The sequence below is a fragment of the Ambystoma mexicanum genome, chromosome 10, assembly GCF_040938575.1.
Source record: "Ambystoma mexicanum isolate Mex_15411 chromosome 10, UKY_AmexF1_1, whole genome shotgun sequence".
NCBI lineage: Eukaryota > Metazoa > Chordata > Amphibia > Caudata > Ambystomatidae > Ambystoma > Ambystoma mexicanum.
In genome coordinates, this window is record NC_090932.1 from 221,701,002 (window position 1) to 221,726,161 (window position 25,160).

The 25,160-nt window shown below is 45.4% G+C and overlaps 1 protein-coding gene across 1 annotated transcript in view; it reads right to left on the reverse strand.

The window, feature by feature from the left end:
• The window catches only part of DOK2 (docking protein 2), a 254,085-nt gene that overhangs the window by 50,803 nt on the left and 178,122 nt on the right, over window positions 1-25,160 (reverse strand). The window contains exon 4 of the mRNA XM_069617720.1: window positions 650-825. Within this exon, the coding sequence (XP_069473821.1) occupies window positions 650-825 (176 nt within the window). The remainder of the gene's footprint in view (window positions 1-649; window positions 826-25,160) is intronic.

Below are 25,160 nucleotides of genomic sequence, written 5' to 3' on the forward strand. Positions count from 1 at the left end.
AGTCACACACATAGCTAAAGAAAAAGAAACTGCATGCACAGGGTAACAGAAATAAATACACTAACCATTACACCACTTATTCGCATAGGTACCTAAAGAAGCCCAAGACGAATTCAAACAGAAGCACATGGCATTAACCTAATAATCAAAAGGAATAATACACATGTGCATCGAAGCATACACTGGGATACGGGCAATAAAAGAAGCAAAGGAAGCAACACACAAACATGCAAGGGACCTGAAGGAACATGAGAACAATTATTCACAGACTCTTTAAAAAACAACATGACAACCAATGCACACAGGCACCGACAGAATCACCTGATTGTTTAGAAATCATTTGAAGCAACATACCGATAAACCAAATGCAAAGGAAAGAACTCACAGGACATGCCCAGGAGCCAACAAACAAAGCCCCCCTTAAGGAACAGAAACCAAGCAAGAAGGGCACCCAAAATACAAAAAGCAATACACACACCCACCTACATGTGTAAACTCTGGCAACCTTGGATCAAACACCACTGGTACAGCCAACCACACAAACTCAACTATGGGTCTCTCCAAGAAGTATTGTCAATCTGCTTCAAGGGACCTTTTTACACCCTGCCATATCCCATGCCAAAGCAGAGCCTGTGCTTGTGGGTCTTACCTTGTCGCGGCCGAACCTCCGCAGGAACAAGTAGGGCCAGCTGTACAGGGTCTCCCCTGACTCCCGGTGCCACAGGTCCAAGGCATCCTTCTGCGCCTTCAGGGTGTAGGCACCTCGGAGGTGGCACCTATCAGAGGCCTCTGTGCTCCTCACCGTCACCTGAAAGGTCCTTGAGCCTGTAGGATGAAAACACAGAAAAGGCTATCATCAGCGCCCGCTAATTCACAGCAATAGATGAGGGAAGAATATGATACAGGGGACATGAGGCAAGGAGGGGTAGGATCAGGGGATTGATACTTTAGGTATGGGATATTAAAATATAAAATGGTAGGATTAACAGAGTAAGCAGTGATTTATGACTGATTGGGAATAGTAGACTTAGACACTAACATATAGAAGGCCCTTAGATGTTTGAGAGACCAAATGAGTATGGGCAGGAAGAGGCGAGTGAAGTATTAGTCATGAAACCGTGATTAGGAGGTTACATTATTTATTTATTTATTTGTATTATACATTTAGCCAACAAAGTCTTTATACAAAACAGACAATTTACACATATCACTTTAAATTAGAATTACGAGGTGGACAAACAACTTTGTCATAAAAACATCATCCTAATTAACACCTTATTATTGTAGATACATTATTCAGTTAATGTTTTTAAAATCTTCATAATATCTACATAAAATGTCCTCAAGCGATATATCAAGTTGGCATGGTTTCCATCCATCATTTTATGCCAGATTGATGTAGAGGTTACGTCGGTTACACTATTGGAATAACCCTTCTTTGTGCAAGTTCTCAATTCAGTTAGACTCTCGCATGTACACAGTATGTGCTCAGTGGATTCAATCATGTTTACACCACATAAACGACAATTTCGCTCGTGAGATAAGTGCATTCGTGCTCCCACTATTTCAAGCACTTCTGAACTATTAAATTTACATAGCAGGTAGTTACATAAGATTTCGCAATTGACGTAAGCATCTATGTATTTACCTCCACTGGGGATGTCTTACTAACAAGCTATAAAAGAGCCGCTGTTTACCAGCGACGCAGGTTTGATCATATCTCTTTCAAGGTAAAGATATTTTATGTTGTCCTTTGAATGGTGTTTTGTTATTATCAGTACTCGACCACTTTGGGCTGCTGGTCACCTGGACCAACACAACAAGTCTAGGCAGCACACTATTAACTCTTTCCCACAGTCTGGTATGGCAGAGAACCAAACTTTAAGCTTCACAGATCAACAAATTCAGGACACCATTTCGGGTCCTTCCTTCTTCGACCCTACAGGCACTAATACCCCACCAGGGACAACTAACACAGGAGACAGCATCTTACTCCTCAAAAAGAAGTGTTTTGGCACCAAACTACACGCACACTTTCTAAGGGAATAAAGCTAATATTATCCTGACTGGTCTCATCGTAAGAAACAGTCTCTGTCTCTTCTTAGATGATAAAGAATACGTAACAAACTTCAGCTATGTTGCAACCAAGAGTAGTCATGATTTGAGGGTTTTGACCATCACAACAGCACAATGCATCAGTAATCAAATACAGAAAGATCTGTATCAGGAAGAGGCTAGTTTTACAACCAACACCGCCATTACGGATGCTAAAAAATAACTTTGTTGATTTTAAATCGGCAACATTAATTAGGAAGACAAAGAAACTCTAAAAAGATCTTAAAGATTTCCAACTAGAAGTAGTCTATCCATACATTTCTGACAATTACACTACTAATCTTAATCAGGGAACCTTGCCTGGAAGCTCCAACACTAGAACACAGAGAAATCGCTGCATGGAAGTTACCTTTTCTAGTTCAAGCAGTGGGTCCTCCTCTGACGATCAGTCCAGGCAGCAACAGGGTGGAGCATCAACTAATTTTGCCTACCCCCCCTCCACCTCCTTCATTCTTCCCTTTTTAAGGGGGAGGTTTTGGCAACCCACAATGGGGGCAACCGCAATGGGGTTTTCCAACACGCGGAGGAAGAACAAATCTTCGCCGCCACAGGCAGAGATATTGAGCTCCACGGCAAATGCCCAAACAACCCCCATCTTTAATCTAGCTAAAATTTAACTTTCAGAGGCTGAACTGTCTGTATTATCTAAAGGTCTATCTTTCGTACCAACAGCTTTCACTGACTGGTACGATTTAGAAATGGAGGTCCGCGTTTTTCTCTGCAAAGGGAGATTGCGAACCTTCTTTCAGGAACATGCTCTGGAAACAGACACCAATGAAAACGATACCGGTCTTCATCTTCCTTCCACATTTACCCCAACAGATAACCAAATACCCCATGACCTTCTTACCTTTGAGAGATGTATTTTACAGGATCTGGAACATCTTAGATCAAAAGCTATGAAAACCAAGCACAATCTCAGTATAGCAGAAAAAAGAGCACTGACATCGCTCCAGAACAACAAGAATATCATCATCAAACCCTCTGACAAAGGAGGAGGCCTGGTTATAATAACCAACAAACAATATAAGGACATGGTCCTGGGGTTACTTAACGACCAGGAAAGCTACAGCATCCTTCGTAAAGATCCAACCAAGGACCTCTGTCAAGAAATAAGTAATGCAGTTAATTATGCATGAGAACGCGATTGGATTTCAGATAAAGAGGCAGAATTCTTGAGCCGACCATCAGGCAGAACTCCATGCTTTTATGCACTGCCAAAAATACATAAAGACCCCTTGAACCCACCCGGCCGCCTGATTGTGTTGGGATGTGGATCTATCCTTGAACCACTGGTTAAGTTTGTTGATTTCTTTCTGCAACCCATAAGCACACAAACACCACAGTATCTCAAGGATACCACACATACGATTACTATTTTTGAGGATCTAGCTTTTGACCCCAGAGTTCAGCTTTTGGTGACTATGGACATCAAGTCCCTATACACTAATATTCCTCAGGCCGATGACATAGAATGCGCTCGAGAATGACTCACTGCAGACCCTACCCCCAACAAGACTCCAACTAATTTCATACTGGAGCTGATGGAAATAGCATTGTGCAGGAATTTCTTCACATTCAATAATTCCATATACCTGCCGACAAAAGGGACTACGAATGGTGCTGCTTTTGCCCCGAGTCTAGCAATCCTCTACATGGCCAAGTTCAAAAATGAGCATGTCTTCTCCAACCGCTACCACTGGCAAGCCCGGATTACTCACTGGTACCGCTACATCGATGATGTAATTTTCATTTGGACAGGTACGGAGACTCAACTGTGTGCCTTCTGGACTTGGTTGAACACCTGTAATACAGACATACAGTTCACCATGGATCACAATAGCTCGGAAATTAATTTTCTGGACTTAATCATTCAACACAAAGATGGCCACCTGGAGTGTGACCTTTATCGAAAACCTACAGATAGAAATGCCCTTTTGCATTATGCCAGTAATCACCCAGCACACACCAAAGATAACTTACCTTACGGACAATTTCTCCTTATCCGCAAAAATAGCACATCTGTGGTAGATTACAAGCGTCACTATGAAGATTTAGCGACCCGCCTACATACCAGAGGATACCCGAAAAGACAACTGGCACAAGCCAAGAAACGAGCCTGTAATATCAATCGAGACACCTTCCTTCAATTGGAACAGGTAGCTATCCCAGTAGCGGAAAACCGCATGACTTGTGTTGTGACTTTCGTCACCCATACGGCACGAATAAAGAAAATCATCAATAAATATTGGCGTATAGCCCGTTTGAACTTACCAGATGAACCCCCACCGAGATTTGCATATACACGTGATAAAAACATCAAAGAACACCTGGTGCATTCACTTTATCAACCGGGTACCGGTTGCCCCTACAAGGCCATCACCCATGCGGCAACTGCATAGCCTGCTAGTTTACTGAGAAGCTGAAAACCTTTCCCATTGGAGAACGCCAATGGACCCTCAGAGACCTGACTAATTGCAAAAGTCAAAATGTCATCTATTGCATTGAGTGCCCATGTGGCCTTCGATACATAGGTGAAACCACCAGGGCAGTCAATATTCGCATCTCAGAACATCGGTCTAAGATCAGATGCAAAAATCTCACAGCACCCTTAGTGGAACAGTATCTGTCATCCAACCACACTCCCAACGACATCTTCTGGTGGGTGGTGGAAAAAAACAAAGGCGGCCCCGACATTCAAGACAGCCTACTCAGAAAGGAATCAAGATGGATTCATCGCCTCGATACCTATCACCATGGTTTGAATGAAAATTTTCAGCCCTTGATTTAGTATATACATTTATGAGGGTGCCGACACACCCTACCGGGCCTCTCCATGAGTTGACATCCTTTTGGCCCCCTTGTCGCTAATATCTCTCAATATTGGGATACATGCCCCCAAACTCAGGGACCTCTCTAGTCAGGGTCATCGTTTGTCACAGCTGTCCACAGCTGAATATGGCCACCAGTATACAATATTTTTGTAACACGCCCTCAGCATGCCATGTTGGTTTTGCCTTCTTTGCCTTCCCCACGCCGTGCTCACTAACCTTATTTTTACATTGCAACAGACAAGGATTTTATGATCCCAGCCATTTCATGCGACTCCCTTTGTCCATTAAGGACCCTGACAGGGCTTCCATGGCAACAGGAACCGTAAACATCATCGTTACAGCCATAGCGTGCATACTCCAACAGCTGGCTTAGCTGCCCATACCGCTGGCCCGCCTGCACGCTGCTCTCCAACAGAGCGTGCGTTCACACAGACAGGCGGCGGCGTCACCTAACACCGCTGGATTGGTCGGAGCGCTGCTCCCAATTGAACCGCGCATGCACGGTCTACCAGGGCGACGGAACATAAACACTGGTTCCAGACGCCCACGCCATAAGCCTCCGACTGACATGAACGCCAGAACGGCGGCACATACACCCTGCACAGAAGGCAGCTTTGGAGCTCGCAGACCAGGTAAAGTCACTCCACATGACTGATCAGGTCTGACCCCCTAATGAACACATATCCTGTATTGGTCAAAACGGTATAGCAGATCCTTTTGATTCTCGATCGCTTGCATTATACATTTAAACACATGGCTCTCTCATGGATTTAACAACATCTATGAACCAGCGAAACATTTGTACACAAATGTGCATCACTATACAACTCCATTTAGTAATGATATAGGGGGGCACTGAGTTAGCATGTCACTGGTTTCACTACTGGCGCTACGTTCTCGTTTTGAGAACACAAACCACCTTTTTACACTGCTGTAACTCGCACCTACAGCATTATTATTATGACTTCAACTAAAACCGTAATTTCTCGGATTAATTTATTCCCTTCCTTCCCCCTGTTGTCCCCCAAGTGACCTTCCCAGGAGCTACACCAGGCTACCATCACGGCACTTGGAAATCAAACCTTGGAACAAGCCACCACAGAGCACATCAGGCAACATCTATCGAGCCAGCAGGTACTATTTCACTCTTGTTGCTTATTAACTATTAGGCTCTGCACTGTATAAAAAACAGTTTTATTGCAAATACTACTGTCTGCCTTAAGGGGGATCAGGGTTCAGGGATCTCCAACAGCCCTTCCGACCCTTTGCCTTTCTCTTGTTCCCCTTTCAGAAAGTCAATTGAATCAAACAACTGCCCGGGCTCCCGTTAACCTATGGGACCCGAGTGATGGTCCAGGTTGCCCAGCACCAAGCCTTAAGGTGACCGGCAACCGAGTACTTGGGATGCATAGCACCGGCAGGTAAGACACCCGTCTGGTGCCATGAGAATTGATTCATAATTATAGTGCCCAGTTATTAATGGCACACAATAACCTCACTCACTGGAGTTTTCTGTACTTCCCAAAGGGTCGTCCACATGGAGCCCTGAAGAAGGCGGACCCAGCTTTTCTGCAACACTGCCGAAACGTGAAGTAAACTGGGAACATTTGATCAAGTCCGTTCCCAGTTCTACAGACCCTGTATAGTCAGTCTCTGCCACGATGGCAAAGATATCTTTCACTCCATGACCCCGGAACATTCAATGCTCAATTTAAGTTATTTCTCTATAGTACATCTATTTTGCTAAAGGAAACCACAACCCATATTAGGAGCCTAAGAAACTCGGCTAACTCACCAGTGTAGGTGATACATATAGAAAAAAATATATACCATTAACCTGCACTGTAAGTATCAGTATCAAGAAACTTTCTAGAGCGAGTTCATAGGCATTTGGTTCTCCTCTTTGCAATACAAAGCATTGATGTATTCCTACAAGCATCTACACTATTTGTGTCAATGAAATAATAATTGATACCTACTTGTGTTATTGATGCACAGTACACCATGTTCTTTTTGTTCTGCATTGTCTTTATGATGCCATTGTGAACTATGAATCTTTACATGTATGCTTCAACTCTTTAGTATGTCTCATTTGTATATCACATGTTGCACATGAATAGAAAATAAATAATTATGTTTTAATATCTTATTATACCATCACAGTGAGTGGTTATTACCCTTAGATGTATTCTTTGGATCTCCTTTTTAAACACTTTGTGGACAGGCCAAAAATCTCTTGCATCTGTCCCCTACAATAGCTCAGCTGTACTTAAAGAATTATTTACCAGTAAGGGTACACTTTATAGTTTACTTGTTATTATCAGTCAACAAGGGACCCTAATTTTGGATTATTTTTTATCCAAATCTTGTGCTTATCATGCAAACATCCAAGTGTCCCCAAGCGAGTGTGGTTATGGATACCACTAAAGGCCTGCATACATTTGCTCATTATGGTTCCATTTCCAAGCCCCTGCAATTTCCGGTAAACCATCGCCAATTTATGTTCTACCACTACTGTTATTTTTAAGATGTTAGGAGGTTAAATTATTAAATGACAGGTTTAGCAGATTAAACTGAGATTTCAGATGGGTTGGGATTCGCAGGTTAAGACACTAACATTCGGATTGCCCTTAAATGATTGACAGACCACATATGTATGAGCAGGAAAAGGTGATTGATACAATAAGCAAGGCGCGGCCATGGGGAGTAGGTAAACATATAAAATGGTAGGACTAGCAGGTTAAGCAACGATTTATGATGGGTTGGGATTATCAGATAGAGACACTAATGTTTGGGGGCCCTGTTTATGAAAAGGGGCCATAGATGTATAGACAGGAAGAGGTGGTAGAGACCTTAAAAATGGAGCACATGTGATCTGTAAAATGTAGGGTGCTAGATAGGCAGGAGCCAGGGGATTCTGACACCATGCATGAATGGGCAGAAGCAAGAGATTGATACATTTGCTATTGAAGGGGAAGGCATGTGGCTTGGAGGCACTGTGTGTTGAGGATATGGCTAGGAGATTTAGAAGGCATGGATGGTGAGGGCTGGTTTATAAGACTGAGACACTAAGTATATGGGCAAAGGGTTGGAAGTCTGCATCTCAGCTTGGTTTGAACAGGTTGACAGAATTTAGGATGACACTGACAACACCCAGAACTGAGTAAGGGAAACAATAACAAGAGAAATTACTCTAGGTCGAATAGGACAGAAGAGACACCCCTACGAGGACAGAAATTTAGCATCCATGCCCAACCCCTTCAAACAACCTCACCCTTTCCATGAACGCTACCAAGTACCATACTTGGATGGAATTGTGTGAATGTTAGCAGTCACCACACTTGGATGGAGTTGTGGACATTGGCATGCGCCAGGACTAAACAGTGTTGGGAATGATGGCAGGTGCCTCACATGGACGTATTTTCGAGTGTTGGCATGTGCCACGCTTGAAAGGGGCTGTGAGTGGTAGCGTGCGTGAACAGCTGAATGGGATTGTGAAGGCCGACCGTTGCCACATCTGGATAGAGTAGCGATGGTTGACTGGTATCCTGCCTGCACTAGACTTAGAATGCTATCAGGGCCAGATTTGGATAGAATCGCGAACACTTGCTTGCCTCGCATACAGACAAGTTTGTCGGAGGTGGGCGAGGGCCGAACTTGGACACGGTTGTGAATGTTGGTGGGCGTCATGTGTGAAGGGGATTGTGGATGTCAGCTGGTGCTGGATCTGGATGGAGGTGCAGGGATGTTCACACACCGCACCTAAATGGAATGTGGAAGTTCTGCACGTTGCTTCTAGACAACGATGCCAATTAACCAATCCACTAACAATTTCAACCATCTGCATACACCTCTCAAATCCTAACCAAACACAACCACAACCCTATAGCACAACAATCTGCACAAACTTCACTACACTGCAACAACAAAACAAACCACACATAGACTCACACAACAGCACACGACGTATACCGAACAGAAAACACCGCAAGCCCAGTGAACGGTGTTAACCGGGTTGAGACTGCCAACAGCATATCACTTCTCTCACACTTTCTCCTGCTTACTCCCACTAACTCACCCCATCCCCTTTTTTCAGAACTGCCAGAGCACCAGGGGACCACTCCAGTGGTGATAGTGCGCGGTACAAGTTTCCTTTAACATTAACAAGTCAAGCATGGGTTTGGGGGGGTGGGGAAGGACATCTAAAGGAGAGGGGAGCAATAGTTTCAAGGGTGAAGTGCTGTGTGTTGGCTGGTATGTTGGTACAGGTACTCTTTGAACCTACGAGGAGCCTCCAGCCCTTTTCTAAACTGAAGATGAGAACATGCCAATGAAGGACATACAATCTGAGAAACATGTGCATGATCCCAAGCAGCCCTGATAATTGGAGCTTAGTGTAGTCCCTTTCTCACCAATGGCGATAAGGCGGTCGCCACCAAATAATGAAAGTCCCTCTCATCATAAGCTCCCTTCCATCAGTGAAGCTCTCTGTCTTCCACGTTGTGTTTCCTTTTAACCCTTTCTTTATTCTCTTTGTTTCTCGCCATATTCTACATTACCTTACTGTCCTATTTTGGTTGAAAATGTCCCACCGTTTTAGGAACCGTTTTAATTACCAGTGTTTCTATAACCATTTTTTATTTTATTTTTACTTTGCATTTTTAAAGCGCTCACAAAGCCCGGGGGCATCGAGGCGCTGTTACAGGAATATGACTTAGTTGCATATTAACGCGGACCCGGGGATCGAACCTGTGTTGCTTCGTGTCGGCTTGTTTCCAAGGCGAGCACGTTGCCCCTGAGATATCCCCCTGGCATAAAACCATGTTTTAGATATTTGGATGTATCTACTGTTTCTACTCAAAGCAGATTTGCCAGAACATGTAAATGAGTAGGAGTCATTTGGAGGGATTTATTCTCCTGCACTCTAGTGTTATAGAATGAGATGGTTTGCCTCCAAGGCCTTTCCCTTCCCATGTTCACTAGTCCTCATACGGCTAGTGATTGGCTTCTGGCGTCGTGGTCACCATCGGAGGTGACAAATGTCCCTGCCGAATCTACAGGGGATGCTTGTGTTATTTATTTCCAAGTAGTGCAGCAGGAATTTGAGATAATTTGACCGTGGAGTTCTGTAGCAGCTCCATCACCTGCCATATGCCCTTTAATCAGAACATGGAGACTGGACCCCTGTAAGCATCTATCATGCTTGACCATCATAATGTGGCCACCCTGCAGATGTGTTGCGCTTGAACTCCCATCATTCTTAGCCTGCATAGTCACTGGTGAAGGATCATGGGAGTTGTCACAATTCTAATGTATGCCTATAACCTCTCCTGATGAACAGTGTTCCGGTTCTAGGTTCGCGGAAACACAATCAAAAATTACCCAGAATAAGAATAAAATAAACTGAGTGGTAGGATACGCCCAACTACTGAATCGCCTTCTGCAAATAGGTACAAACTTAAAATAATATTATTTGCACTTGTGTAAGGAATGAAGCACGACAAAAGTCGGTGTGCGGTGATCAGCCTACACTGCCCTTTGATGAGGTGTGACACGGGATGCAAGATCGTCTCTATGAGGGTTAGGGGGGACTGAGGGGGGGGCAGGAAAAGGGACAGCATGTATGTGTAAGTTAAATTGTGGGATGCATAGTTTGATTTTGAGTAGCAGAGAGAGCTTGCACTGCCGTGTGTGTGTGTGCATTTTGTTGTGCAGTATGTGTGCTGAAGGGGAGGCTACTGTAGATGCTGAAGCCGAGCAGTTTAGCACACAACTTCAGATGTGGTGGGAACCCTTCAAAGTTCATTGATTTGAGCCGTTGTATAGACGTGTGGGTGTGTGGTGGTGACATCCAGAATGGAATAAGAGATTGTACATTTATCAGACTGTGTCCTGTGTCTGCTTGCTAACTGTCAAGACCACAAAGTATCCTTCCCCCGGCACCGACTTTTCCAACATCACAAAATACATTCAGAATGAAGGGAAAATGCAGAACAAAAGCTTCCCTACTTTGTCGTCTTCGCCTAACTCACATTACATTTTACACACTGCCATGTACAGCCACGCTTCCCGTACCTGTAAAGTAGGTATTTTTTGCAATTGCACTATACCAGCCTGAGAAAGCAGCCTGCGTGACCCTGAAACTTAGCATGCAAACCTGCATTTGGCCCAATGAGCGTACCATGCTTGCAATAGCTCGCATCTTCGGGGCACACTTGGAGAACATATTTGCAGCGACATACTGATCAGTCAGAAAATGGCATTAGAAGCCAGGTGATTGCATATGTGAGGCAACACACCACATGCCTGCCGAGACCAGGAATTTGCTTTGGAGTAGCGTGACTGCAAGTGAGCTCACACATGAGTTGGTTCAGTGCAATAGCTGGAAGACATGACTGCTTGGAATTCCTATCACATTTTTAGCACACTTGGAGCAAAGGGGCAAATGAATTTGTGCATGCAGCATGATTCAATGCACACTCACACATGGCTTGGGCCCGCGGAATAGCTGATATACAAGAGCACTTGAATTTCCTGTCAAATTTATAAGCAAACTTTGTGCAATGGGGAAATGTAATTGGGGCAATCTGGTAAAAAATGTGTGCCTGTCTTTCTCATTACTCCTGCAGTGGCTTTCGTGGCAGGCTCATTGTGTGTGTGGCACAATACGCCATCTGACTCGATGAAAGATGAATTTACCCTGGGGTGGCTTGATTGAACATGCACTCAAACACAACTTGCTTGAGCCCATTGACTGACTAATTTATTAGCACACTTTGACCTAAGGGGAAAAGTCTTTGGGACATGCAGCTTGCTTAAAAGCACACTTACACATGACTTGGTTGAGTTCAATAGCTGACACAAAGAAGCGTGTGAATTTCTTGTCAAATTTATTAGCACACTTTGAGAGAAAGGTAAAAGTCCCTGGTGTGTGCTGGGAATAAATGTCTGTAGGCTCTTGTTGATCACTCGGGCAGTGGCATTTGTGGCAGGGTGATTGAGTGTGCGAACACTTCACTTGCCTGAACAGAAGAGGAATTTGCCCTGGAGTTGCTTCCTTGAATGCATGCACACACAAAAGTACTTGAAATTCTTGTCAAATTTAAATAACACAATATAACCGAAGCAAAAACATCTATGGTACACGCCGCTTGATTGAACAAGTGCTTACCGATGGCCAGGTTGAGTTCAGTAGCTGCCACACTATGCCACCTGTAGGCTGAAACAACACTCGGGTGTCTGTATGGCAGCATTGTATGTGTTCCACATGTGCACCGGTGCATGCTTGGGAACCGCCAAATGGTTGTTTCGGTCGTGTATCATCACTCTCATGGGTTGTTGTTTGCCCAATATTGTTTTCCCATACTTCGGACTGTCTTGCAGGTTCTGCCGCTTGTAAAAATATCATGTATCTATGGCTTACCCGATGGTGTACGTGGAATGTTGGGGAAGGTGGGTGGCTGTTGCAGTGTTTCATTGAGGTGGTTTACCTGGGTGTGCGTTGTGGTGGTGTGTCTGGAGTTGATTATTCTTGTGGTGCTTGTTGGTTGTGTGTTGGGTGATGCAGAACCTCCCGCTGTGGGCGGTTGCCCTTGCTAAAGCCACCCTCAATATATGACAAGACAAATAAATATGATTTACTGTATCTTTGACCTATTTCACAAAATTGTGCATGTTAAAGTGCCTGTGATTGCACTTTTCTTATTGTACACATAGTTTGCATGTAAAGTATAGCAGAGCCCTCAACTGTAAACAGGTTGATATACTGATCTGCACTGGCTCCCTTCCACCTTTAGTATTGCGACCCATAGAACAATGTAGTCCAACTGTCACATAGTCACTGACATCCAAATTCACGCTGTGCCCAAACACACTTCCCTCAACAGTTTCTAAAATGTGGCTACACTAGTTAGCTCTGCTAATAACTGAACAGTTAACTAGTTATATCTACTATCTGCATGCAATGTGATGCTCCATTTCTCATGTCTGTTCAGACTATGATCTAGCGAAGGGCCATTCAACCTACAGCTCTTCGAAGCCATACAATTTGCAGTAGGCACTATACAAATATGTAACGTGACATAATGTGATCAATTGAATTTATTGTACATTTTTTTAAGAAAGATTTGAGCAGAATGAAAAACTCTTTGGGTTGTGCGGTTTGATTGAATGTGCGCTCACACATTACGTGCTTGAATGCAATAGCTGACATACATTGAACTTCTTGCCAAATGTATTAGCCCACTTTAAGTGAAGGAGATAAGTCTTTGGGGCATGCTGGGAACACTTTTTTTGCAGGGCCATACTGATCACTCAGGTAGTGACATTGGTGGCAGGGGGATTGGTTGTGTGACAAAAAACACCACCTGCCTGGACACATGCGGAAATTCCCCATGAGTGGGTGCTTGAACGGGCACTCGCAGACAACTTAGTTGAGCACAATAGCTGCCACACACAAACACTTGAATTTCCCCACAGACCTATGAGCACACTTTGAGCAAAAAGGAAAAACGACTGAAAATTGATGTTTACAGGGGTTTGTAGTTAAGATCAAACCACACTCAGGCCTGTCAGTGTGTGAGTTGTGTGTGGCAATAATCAAGAAAAAATAAGATGCCCTCAAGGCCAGCGGTGAAGCAAGCGCAGCAGAGAGGGAGATGTGGAAATATTGCACCACTTACCGCAGAAACAGCTGCTGCTGTAGTTTGTGGCCATGTATGAATCATGAGTGGCAGCATAGTACAGTGGCATGTAGCAACCAGATGTAATACAGTGGCCATGGCTGCAAGTACTCAGAGCATCGAAACACTGTTTAAGGTGGCTACTAGTGAGTCATCACTGGCTATATTGGACACTTCACTACTGCCAGCCCAAAGGCCACCTTCTTAACATATACGCGTGGCACAAGTGGGAATGTAAGCCACCCTCCATGCTAAATTAGACAAGGATACATATCCAGGTTTTCAAGTTGTCTGTTGAGATGTCAGCAGAGGAGCCACTCACTAGTTCTGTTTTGTCAAGGGATGTTCCTAATGAGGAGGGTTTGCAGGTGCAGCTCTTTGCAGTAGGTTACGGTCAATTGCCCACATTAGCGGTGCACAATGTTTCTCAGCATAGGACGCCCACTGCATTTCCTCCCACCTCTTTGGCCTATGGATCTGATGATGGCAATGGTCGTGGTAATGAATATTGCGAGGGCTTTGATGACCAAGGCATTCACTATGGCTCACCTTGTCACAAGGGACAGTGGACAGAAATATCCGAGAACACTCCTACTGAGTCCAACCCCAGCTCCAGCTTTGAGCCAGAGGTACTGAAGGAGAAGCAAGGGTGACTGCCAACACAACCCCTGCATGTGTTCAGAATACAGGTATTGAACAAAGCTCTTTGGGACACCTGGTAGTCAGAGACCCTGAAGGGTCACTGGGGTAGGTCATCAGCAAGTAATGGCAGCACCAACAAGGCCATAACTGAACCATTGACACCTACAGCATATGTTTGTCTAGCAGAGCCCCTTGTTTCCACTCCTCCTGCCTCTGCCTAACAGCCAATGGCACCTACTGAAAGACATTTAGGCACACATGGCGTATGCTCTGTGTGCACACTGTTCAGGGTCAAGAACTACATCTTATCCCTGAGCCCTGTGCCAAACAATGGTGTCCTGTAGGGTGTACCTCAAAGATTCCTTACCATATAAGGTGATATAATGCACAGCAATTGCGGGTATGCAGTCTTTATAACGAATCTTTTAGAAAGAAACGCTTTTATACCGAAACTTTTATAACCAAAACACATAATGAAAATATATGTGTGGGTGGGGTAAAGGGTAAATCTTTTCGGGTGGGGTGTGTTTTTTAGGGATGGGAAACGAGGAGGGGGAATATTCGTTATCTGTTTTTTCATTATAAAAATGTTGTTATATGTGCATTCGACATAAAGGGGCTCATTATAAAGACATGTAACTGAAATGGACCGACGTTCACAGCAATAGTTGCAAAGGAATCATAGGACAGTGAGCAGCATGCTTTGCACTCCCCCACACTGTCAGCCCTGAAGCAGGAAGCACACTACACCCCCAGCAATGCACTCCCAGCAGCAAGCAAAGCTACAGTAGAGAAAATACATATAATTGTAACCATCCACAAATACGGCTGCTGCATGTCACACTAGCAATAATGTTGGCAGTAAACTGTCTGCCATATGCCTTTGTTGAGAGCAATTGTCTTAAAGAGCTGTTGGCAGGGCTGCGGCCCACTGGCAAATTCCTTTCCAGACAAGCCTATACCAGAGTTGCATGATGCAGTAAGTAGTGCGGTGAGAAAGCCATTGGACAGGTTGAAGGATAGATAAGTTCACTTTCCAATAGATGGGTGGATGAGTAGCCAAACACTAACTAGATGTCCTTAAGGGATCATTACAACAGCAACATTCCTTTCTCCAACAAACCACTTTGGGCATGCAAGACTTTTATGGCAGGAGCAACATAGGTGCAGGCTTTTGGGGGGAGTGAAGAAGGTGTAAGCAGTGTGGCTAACTCCCAGGCATCTATCCTGGGGCTTAGAGGCAGGATAATGTTTCCAATGCCATTTCGCTTTACGCCTGGGGACCACATTGCATGTCCCATGCCTTGCACATTTTCTGTCAGCAATTGCTACTCTAGCCATAAAAATCTTGTCTTGGAGCACAATATCTGCTCTCATTTCAGCTTGTTACACAGCTCCAAAACTTCTTTGCAAGTGTTGTAGGTGCAGCATAAACATCCATACCACCAGCCTAAAATGTCTGTGCTAACACACTGCAATTCACCCTTGCATATGTTTGACTGCCTACATGAGCAAAGCAATGATCAAAGTGACTACAGCTACTGCCACAATTGAGCAATGGACAGGGTCTTCTTCACATAGACTGAGTGGCTGCTTATGCAAAATCTCTTTGCTGTACTATGGACCTTTGAGAAAGTGACGAGTTATATGAGCCGAAGTTCGGTATCACTTTGTGAGGCACTTCCATTGATATAGTTGTCCAGAAAAGCAACAGAACATGAAAGCACATGCGAGGCAGCCGCATGAAGGGTGTGCAACTCTCAAACACAACCCCGTGGCAGTCCCAGCCTGATTCTGCATTCTTCAATATGTCATGCCTGGGTGTAGAACATCTTGAAGTGCCGGGGCCACTGCTAGACAGAGAGTTGATGCATACTTGAGTGAAACATGGCAGCGCAAAAAGGATGATGACCCCGCACCACTTTTCTGTGTTTCCATCAACACCATACACTGACCCCCAGCTAGTGTGCAATCAGAACTTGTTTTAAGTGCTGCTGCAGCAATCGTCTGTGACAAAAAGAGAAATCTCGGTGTACCTGACGTTCATCAAAATGAATGTGCACCATATCCCAGCAGAGTGATCTCTGCCCCAGTAGAAGGCAGGTCAGCCAGGGCAGTGCAGAGTGATGGTTTCTACTCTTGTCATGGATACTACTAGCTCAGGGTCTGAAGATTACATGACACATAGGAAGTGCTGGTGATGGTGATCAAAGGACACCGCGGTTTGGTAAGGATAATAACAATGTTGTTGAGTGTAAAGTAACAAACCTTTTAGATTCTGTATGTCTGTTTTCAGAATGTGGAACAGGGGTATCTGAGGGAAATGTCCCTGCTTGGACATAGCACTTTGTCAAGTGAACTGAATGAGACTGCCACATACCTCATTTTGGCCGCACTTCTTTAGAGATGGGGTCACACATCTAATCATTGCACACACCTTATTTTTGCCACATGCCCACATCTATGCAAGCCAGTATGTGCCGGTTCGTGGTGCTCTGGGCTGTTGGGTGCTCCCTGTTCTGGTGAAGGTGAGTAAGAATAACCTCTGTCTTCGAATGCAAGTAATGGCATCGATTAGAGAAGCCACCAATACTTTGTTTGTTTGTTTTATTCATTTATAATGCGCGCCAGACCCGAGAGTAAGAGGGCGCAGCAGTACAGGATATGCGAGGCATGGGTTACATAGTTACATAATTACACATATAATTACAGATATATACAGGCTGTATCAGTAATACAGTGAATTATATACAGGATATTATACAGTTTGCAGGTAGTATATCAGCAGGGTAGCGGGGAGAGAGGTAGTACTGGCTAGATGACCAATTGTTTCAGATGGTTGATGTAATTGGGTCTGAATTTAGGGTAGGATTTCTCCTCACGTATAGTGAGGGGCAGTGAGTTCCATATTTGGCCCGCCCGGACATGGAAGCTGGCGCCTCCAGCCTTGGACAATTTAAATCTAGCAATGAGAAGTGTGTTGGCATTGGAGATTCTTGCGGGTCTGGAGGATCTTCTTTCTACAAATCTATCAGTTAGATAGGGAGGAGCCACGTTGTTCAATGTGTGTGAGGGAGGCAGCTTTCAGTAGGATTTTATCTTGGGTTGACAGCCAGTTGTTCTTACTCCTTATCTTAGAAATGTGTGCTCGTCTAGAGATACCAAGAGCTGCTCTCAAGGCGTTATTTTGTAGAATTTGAATTCTATGTAGGATGTGTTTGTTGGCCCCGATATATAGGGCATTGCAGTAATCGAGTATAGATAGAACAAGAGCTCTAGCTAGAATCATGCAATTGTCAGATAAAGATTTAGAGATAAAGTGTTTACCTGCTCTGATGAGCTTACATGTGTAAGCTGTGGCCGAAGAATGTGAGTTCACCTATTTGTTGAAGGAGAGGGTAGCATCTAGATGGAAGCCTAGAGTCTTCTTTTCTCTGGCTACCTTAATAGTGTTCCCATCGATCTCAAATGCAGAGTAGTTCTGGCCTAGTTTTTTGAGATTGGAATGATTGCCCGGAATGATTAACTCTGTTTTGTCATCATTCAGGCATAGACCGTGAGTGGCCATCCGTGCCTGGATGATGAGATACACCCTATTTACCAAGGCCAAATCCTCATTGAACTCCCCTGAGAGTGGGAGGAGAATCTGGGTATCATCTGCATAATTAGTATAGGTGATACCAAGAAGGTCCAGATCATCAAAAAGGGGCTTAGTAAATATGTTGTATAGTGTTGGAGATACACAGGAGCCCTGGGACACGCCGCATGAGATGGGGATTGGGTCTGCTGCATCTGAGGGGGAGAACACCCTCAAGGTCCTTTAGCTGAGGAAGGGTTCAACCCATGTTATGGCTTCTTTAGAGAAGCGTGCAGCGGAGTTAAGGTGGTTGCAAAGGACTTTGTGATCTACAAGGTCGAATGCGGCTGAGAGATCCAAGAGTAAGAGGAGGGCTATTTGACCTTTGTCTCTTAGCTCATCAATTTGAGCTTTCAGATCAATGAGAGCGGTCTCGGTCCCATGTTGGGATGGAATCCAGACTGTCTTACTCCTAAGAGCTTGTGGTATTCTAGGAATTGTTGGATTTGTGTGCATGCGATCTTGTCCAGGACTTTTAACAGAAAGGGGACTGTCGTGATGGGGTGATAGTTGGTAGGAATGAGGGGGTCTAAGGATTGTTTTTTTAGCAATGGCAGTCCCCAAGATTGTTTCAGGTTGGACGGCACAGTGCCTGAGGTGAAAGAGGCATTTACAAGTTTAGTAATGAAGGGGGAGAGTTCTCTCGCAGCATCTTTTATAAGTTGTGCGGGGCACAAATCGCCTTGGCAGTTGGAAGGCTTAAGAGAGAGGATGACTTTCTCCACCTCTCGGATAGATGTTTTTGCAAATCTAAATTGGGTAGTAGTGTTTTGCTCCATAGAGGGAGGGTTGGTGTTGGTTATAGGCAGTTGATTAAGGGCTGCTTTCTTAGCCGCTATTAGCATGGTAACTTAGTTGGCTAGAGCTTGTTGTATCTCTGTGCACCAGGCTTTGTCTTTTGTACATGTATGTAGGTTGGGAGTAGGCGACTTAAGTTCCTTTAAAATAGCAAACAGCTCCCTCATACTATGCTATTGGCAGGGAGCAAATGTGTGTTGGAAACTGTGAATAGTTGTTGCGCAGAGGCAGAGTCCTTTGCTGTAGGTGGTAACACACTGGAAATACTAGTTGTAACGCACAGTGTGGACAGAGCTCAGGGAAATCCTACAGTGCACAAAATGGGATTAGTCCTAGTTTTAGTACCAAGTTCTGTATGCATAGATGGTGAGAAAATTGAACACAAGACAATAGAAACTCATAACAACACACAAGATATGTCACTGAGTAAGACATATTATCCACTAGGAGCATTTACTCTGTCGGAAGTCAGGAAAGCGATGCCTTGGCGGACTTCTGCAACCACTCTTTCGCCACTGTAACCTTTCCTTCCCCCCTGAATAACTCTCTTGTGCACCCTCTTCTCAAGAAACCCTCAGCCGACCCCTGCAGTCTGGCTAACTATCACCCAATCCTCATTACTCCTTTCCTGGGCAAACTCTTGGTAAAGCTGGCCATCTCCCAACTTAATCTTCACACTGAATCAGTTGGCTGTCTCCATGACCATCAGCCTGGCTTCAGCACAGCCAAAAGCACGGAAACAGCTCTCCTGAACATCCATGAAGACCTGCTCTCTAACCTTGATGCAAACCACCACCTGTCCTCATCCTACTCGATCATCCTGCTCAATTGGCTCTGTGGTAACCTGAGTATCACTGATCAGGCCCTAGCCTGGCTGTCTTCTTTCCTCTCTGATCAACCCTCCCAGGTCCAACTTGGGTCCTTCCTCTCCTCTATCTCACTCTCTGCCTGTGGTGTACCCCAGGGGCCAAATCTTTCTCCCTAGCTGTTCAACCAATACCTGACACCTCTTGACCACCTCATAGCTGCACTCTGCTCCAACTTTCAGTGCTATGCGGATGACACGCAGCTCGCTTTCAGGCTCCCCTCAGCCACCTTTTCACCCTCTCTCATCCCGGGTTGACTGTCTGCAATCCAGGAGAGGTGTGCCGCCAATAATCTCTCCCTTAATGCCAGTAAGACAGGGATCTTCCTCATCGGCTCACCTGCACCTTCCTTTCCTGTCACTTTCTGGCTGCCCACTCTGGGCCCTCTTCCCGCACCCACCTGTGAGGCTAAGAACCTCGGGTCATCTTCGACTCCACACTTTTTCTTCTCTCCTCACATCTCTGTCTCTAAGAAGTCAGTATATAAACAGGGAATAGTCCTGTCCTCAAAAATTAAAGTCTGCAACAACTTCTTGCAGTGATTATTTAAACCTTCCAGAAAAACCAGATCAATGGTTAACTAATACGTGTCGCTGGGGGAAGAGCCAACCAACTACTGAGATTGGTATACATACGCCTTTTTATTATTTTGGCTGGATATGTCGCTATCATTCATTTTTTTCAAAAATGCTAAAACCAACTTGATTTTTTGCGGAACAAACATAAAATTGGTGACAATATACAAACAACAGTCAGTGAGTATACAGTCAACTACAGAAAATAGAGCAGGCAAAAAACATGTCAGTTTGATGTGCCTATACAGATAGCCTAAACAGAAAGGAAACAAGAAAAATATTACTTCATATTAGTCTCAACCTCTAAGTTCCTGTTTTGTACATTATCACATTTATAACTGCATTATTTAGTACAAAAATGAGTCAATAAACCATTGTGAGTGGACCCTATGCTCATGCACTTACACGATCCTGGTGTAAAAAATAATTAAATCACTTTTCCGGGCTCTTGGACCCCAATAGTGTTGGGTCTTTAAGCTGTCCGGATTCCGTAAACCAGGAATCTAGTGTGTATGTCCACTAGTATGAACCACTAGGATTTACAAGGTTAAGTCTATTTGTGCCTAGCGCTTGTGAAATGACAAAGAGAGACTGGTCGACGTCTATGAAAAAATAGAGAAAATTTGGTGTGGTCCTTGAACGTGGTCCTGGGGACTCTGCCACGTGGATCACTGACGTTTCAGTTTCAATAAATCACAACCTTCTTCTGGGGCCATGTGTGTGCAGGTCTTCCTTGACGTGGAGCAGTAAGGAGATACCACTCTAAGTATTTTACTTTTTCTTTCTCTTTCTTTGTGGGCACCAGAAACAGCAATCTGGATCTAGGCTGCTGCTTAGGTCTTCCTGGGCTGTAGAAATGGCGATTTCATGGAATGCAATATCAATCAGGGCAGAGACGTGTCTCTGGTCGTAGCCCTGTAAAGTGTTGCGAGCCGTTGGTTCTGTGGAGCGCCACGTTGTGCTCTCAGTCCGAGTAGCTCAAGTCAAACTACCTTCTGCACATCCTCAGAGGTATTCTTCCTTTCCTCTCCTTCCTCCAGAAGCTCACTGTCTCCAGAGCTCTGGTTCACTCTAGGCTGGACTACTGCAACATCCTCTTTCTAAATCTACCTGCCTCTACTCTCTGTCCTCTACAACTCATTCAGAACAGGACTGCGAGACTTGTCCTTGACCCCAAGCCCAGGGATCATATCTCTACAGCCCTGAAATCTCTCCATTGTCTCCCAGTGCCGGCAAGGATCAAGTTCAAGACCCTCTGCATTGTCCACAAGGCCTTCTGGCGCTTGGGACTGCAATACCTCCAACTCTCTCTTCGGAAATATCCTCCTACTCAAGCTCTTCGCTCCTCCACCTCCAACTCCTTGAAGGTCAGTCGCTTCCCCAAGCAATGATTTGGGGGCAGATCTCTTTCCTCGGCTGGCGCCTCCCTCTGGAACAGCCTCCCTGCCCCTTGAAACTTGAGCGGAACCATGTCTGGTTCCAGAAGCACCTCAAGACCTTCCTCTTTGCTTTTGCCTTCTCTTTTCCTCTCCCCGGCTGATCTCCTGTCTGATCTCCTGTCCCCGGGTTCATGCGGAGCAGCAGGCACTTCTTCCAAGCTCCGACTACGGGGCACATGCAGTTCATCACCTTGTCGGCCCAGGAACCCTGGGGGCCTTCATCTTCTCTGGTTCCGCCTGTTAGGCGAGCCCAACTTTCTTGTCAACCTCCTTCTTCATTTTTCTCTCCAGACAGGAGCAGCCGCACCACAGGCTGCAACGGCATCACCCGAACAGCGGCATGCTGCTGACACGGCACACTTCTGGTACACAGGGGGATCGAGTACCTGCATCGCCATTGTTGTAGGGCAGCCCTGTGGGCACACGGGCCACCCTGATCAGTGCTGGGGAACCTAGCATATCCTCTGGTTGACATTGTTGCGGACTGACTCAATGGCACACGGGCCAATCGGATCGTTGCTTGGGACACCCAGCATACACTTACAGTTGATGTAGTCACACAGCAGACAACAGTTGCCAGGCGCTTCTGGGCATTCAACTGGGCAGTGACGCACGGGCACCGAGGTTACACATACTGATCTAAGAACATGCAGATCAGTGGGGGCCGCAGTACTGTAGTCACACAGCATCAACCTGCAGGCCAGGGTAGCAGGGCCGTGATCACACAGCATCAGCCTGCAGGCCCAATAAATGGGATACGAGACAGAAGGGCCATTCATGGAGTCTGCCGCTGTCCTAAATGCATGTGCTGGCTGAGGCTCCTTTTATTGGAAGCCAAGTCATGGTGGAGTCATAACACATCCTTAAGGGGGACAATGCCACGGACCTGATTTTAATTTGTATCATGCAAGGGAAGAGAGCCACTAGCAATTCCCATCCCTTGTGTGACAAACCTCTCAGACCGATTAATCACAAAGGGCCTCTGAATGAGGACACCTAGGTTGTGAGCACTCAGAACTTCCTCCACTGCCCTCTGCATTGAGATTTGCAAATGGTATGCCCTCTAAAATTAGTAAAATGGAAAGCATTCCATGCGGGTTTTTTTTTTAACGATCTGGGACAGCAATAGTGTGGACCACTGCGGTCCCAGCTGCATCCCCATCGTTCATAAGTGGAGGGAAATGCGTTTATTCTTTTTTTGATACATTTCACGCCGACCTTTCATTAAAGGTTTGACATCGTGCAACGGGTTGGCAGCATGTGGGTGTTGGCAGCCTATGAATACATTAGTGCTTGGCACGTTCATTATACAGGCTGGTGCACAGCCCCCAAGAAATGGGCAGGCCACCTTTGTGGAGACGGTTGTCCCTCACTGTGAATCGCTGAGGAGGACACAATGAAGGTCCTGTGTTTCTTCTGCAGCCCTCCTAGCCCTAGCCAACAAGTGTCTAACTCACCTGAAGTGCCTAGTCCCCTTACCCCACCCCACGTGGGGCTCTTATCACCACCATCCTAGCAGAGCAGGGCACAATAGAAGAACAGTAATTGTCTCACAACACCGCAATGAGTGAGCATCTTCGGCAGTTCGCAAAACCCTTACCAAGTAGGTGGTCATTGAAAGTTGAGATTGTGGTTAGTCAGCCTTGCTGCCAACATTCTCCGGATGTGATCGCTCCACTCTTTGCACAGGAAGTTGCTCAGCTGATGAGATGCAAAGCAACAGCCATGCCCAGTTATAGTTCGATCTTGGGGTTGAACAGCGTCACACAGGAAGAACAGGAGGCTGTTTGCGGGCAGTGACATTTTCTATTTCCCCTCTGCTCTCGAGTTTAATTTTAGTTGTCTATGTACTTTATTCAAAATGCTACATGCCAAAAAAGAGGTGTTGCCAATATCTACTCGGGCGAAGAGTCCTGCCCTTTCAAGTGTGAGAAATCCCATCTGCATCTTTAGGGGGTTTGCACATGTGTCCAGTGCCGTGGGCGTCAGGGCTGTCCTGCTTCACACCTCGAAACACTTGTGTATAGCCGCGTTATAAATGCCATATCATATCATATCATATCATATCACGCCAGTTCCCAGTTTACTTGCGAATCCAGCCACAAAGAGAATGCACTTCCCATTGATTCAGGGCAGCATCTTTTCCACTAGTGCCCAAGCAGCTCTACTCCGACAGGGCAGCATCTTTTCCATTAGTGGACAAGCAGCTCTACTCCGACAGGGCAGCATCTTTTCCATTAGTGGACAAGCAGCTCTACTCCGACAGGGCAGCATCTTTTCCATTAGTGGACAAGCAGCTCTACTCCGACAGGGCAGCATCTTTTCCAATAGTGCCCAAGCAGCTCTACTCCGACAGGGCAGCATCTTTTCCAATAGTGCTCAAGCAGCCCTACTCCGACAGGGCAGCATCTTTTCCAATAGTGCCCACAGCAGCTCTACTCCTACACAGCAGCAACCTCCATGCTTACAGGGAATACTTGAGCACACACACACTGGCCTATAGCATTTTGTACCCTAGCATTGTCTTACTCCTCCTCGCCCTACTTGGCAGTAGCAAGAACATTTGAGTCCACAGACATCGCACCCGCGTCTTCCTTCGAAACCTAGAAGAGCTACATCATTCCTGTTCAGTTTGACTGTAGCTGCACACGCTTATCACCCTCCTGCCCACAGTCTCAGGGTCTGGATAATCTTGGCATGACACAACATTACAACGTTCAGCCATGCCTTAGTGCTGGGATACCGCCACGGTGGTAACTGCCCAGCATATAAACTGACCTGCATTCCATTACATACTATATCAACAGGAACACCACCTCCGCCATCCTTGGAGCAACATTGTGCCCTTTAACCCCCAAAGGCACAGCAGGTTATTTCTTGACAAGCAGGTGTTACAAAAGACAAGCAGGATTGGCACAGCAGTAATTACATGACAGGCACCTACCGGCCTATAAATGCATGGATGTGCCTGCAGTTCTGTCCCCTTCCTCTAGGATCACCACAAATGACTCTGGGATTCTAAATAGCCATTTCCTTGAGACCAGCCCTTCCCTCACAGGGAGAATCCAAAAGCTAAAAGGAAGAGGGGTGCAGTGGTCTTCCACATGAGGCAAACAAAAAGGAATGATACACAAAGCATTGAGATGTGTGTGGTGTGTGTGTGTGTGCATGTGTGTGCGCGCGTGTGTGTGCGCGTGCGTGTGTAAGAGAGAGAGAGAGATTCTCATTCATGCAAAGTGTGTTCAACTGCTTCTGTCACCAAAACAGATCCCTGACAGTACCCACCCCTGCTCATTGTCATAGATATTTTCAATAAACTCCAAAATCCAAAGGATGGTTCAGGGGGTTTTACTGACAGATAGTGTCAGGTTTTTATGATGATCTTGTCAGGTTGCAGGTTGGCCAAACAAATGGGTTTTCACCCGAGCGCAGGCTTTTCTGACATCCAATGCAACATCAAAACTAAAGCTTGGTAACCCTTACTGCCCAGTTTAGTCTAAGCTTCAGGTGAGGGCCTAATGGCAGAGGCCTTCCCTATCCTACTTGCTACAGTGCTTCCTCAGGGTTCCTTAC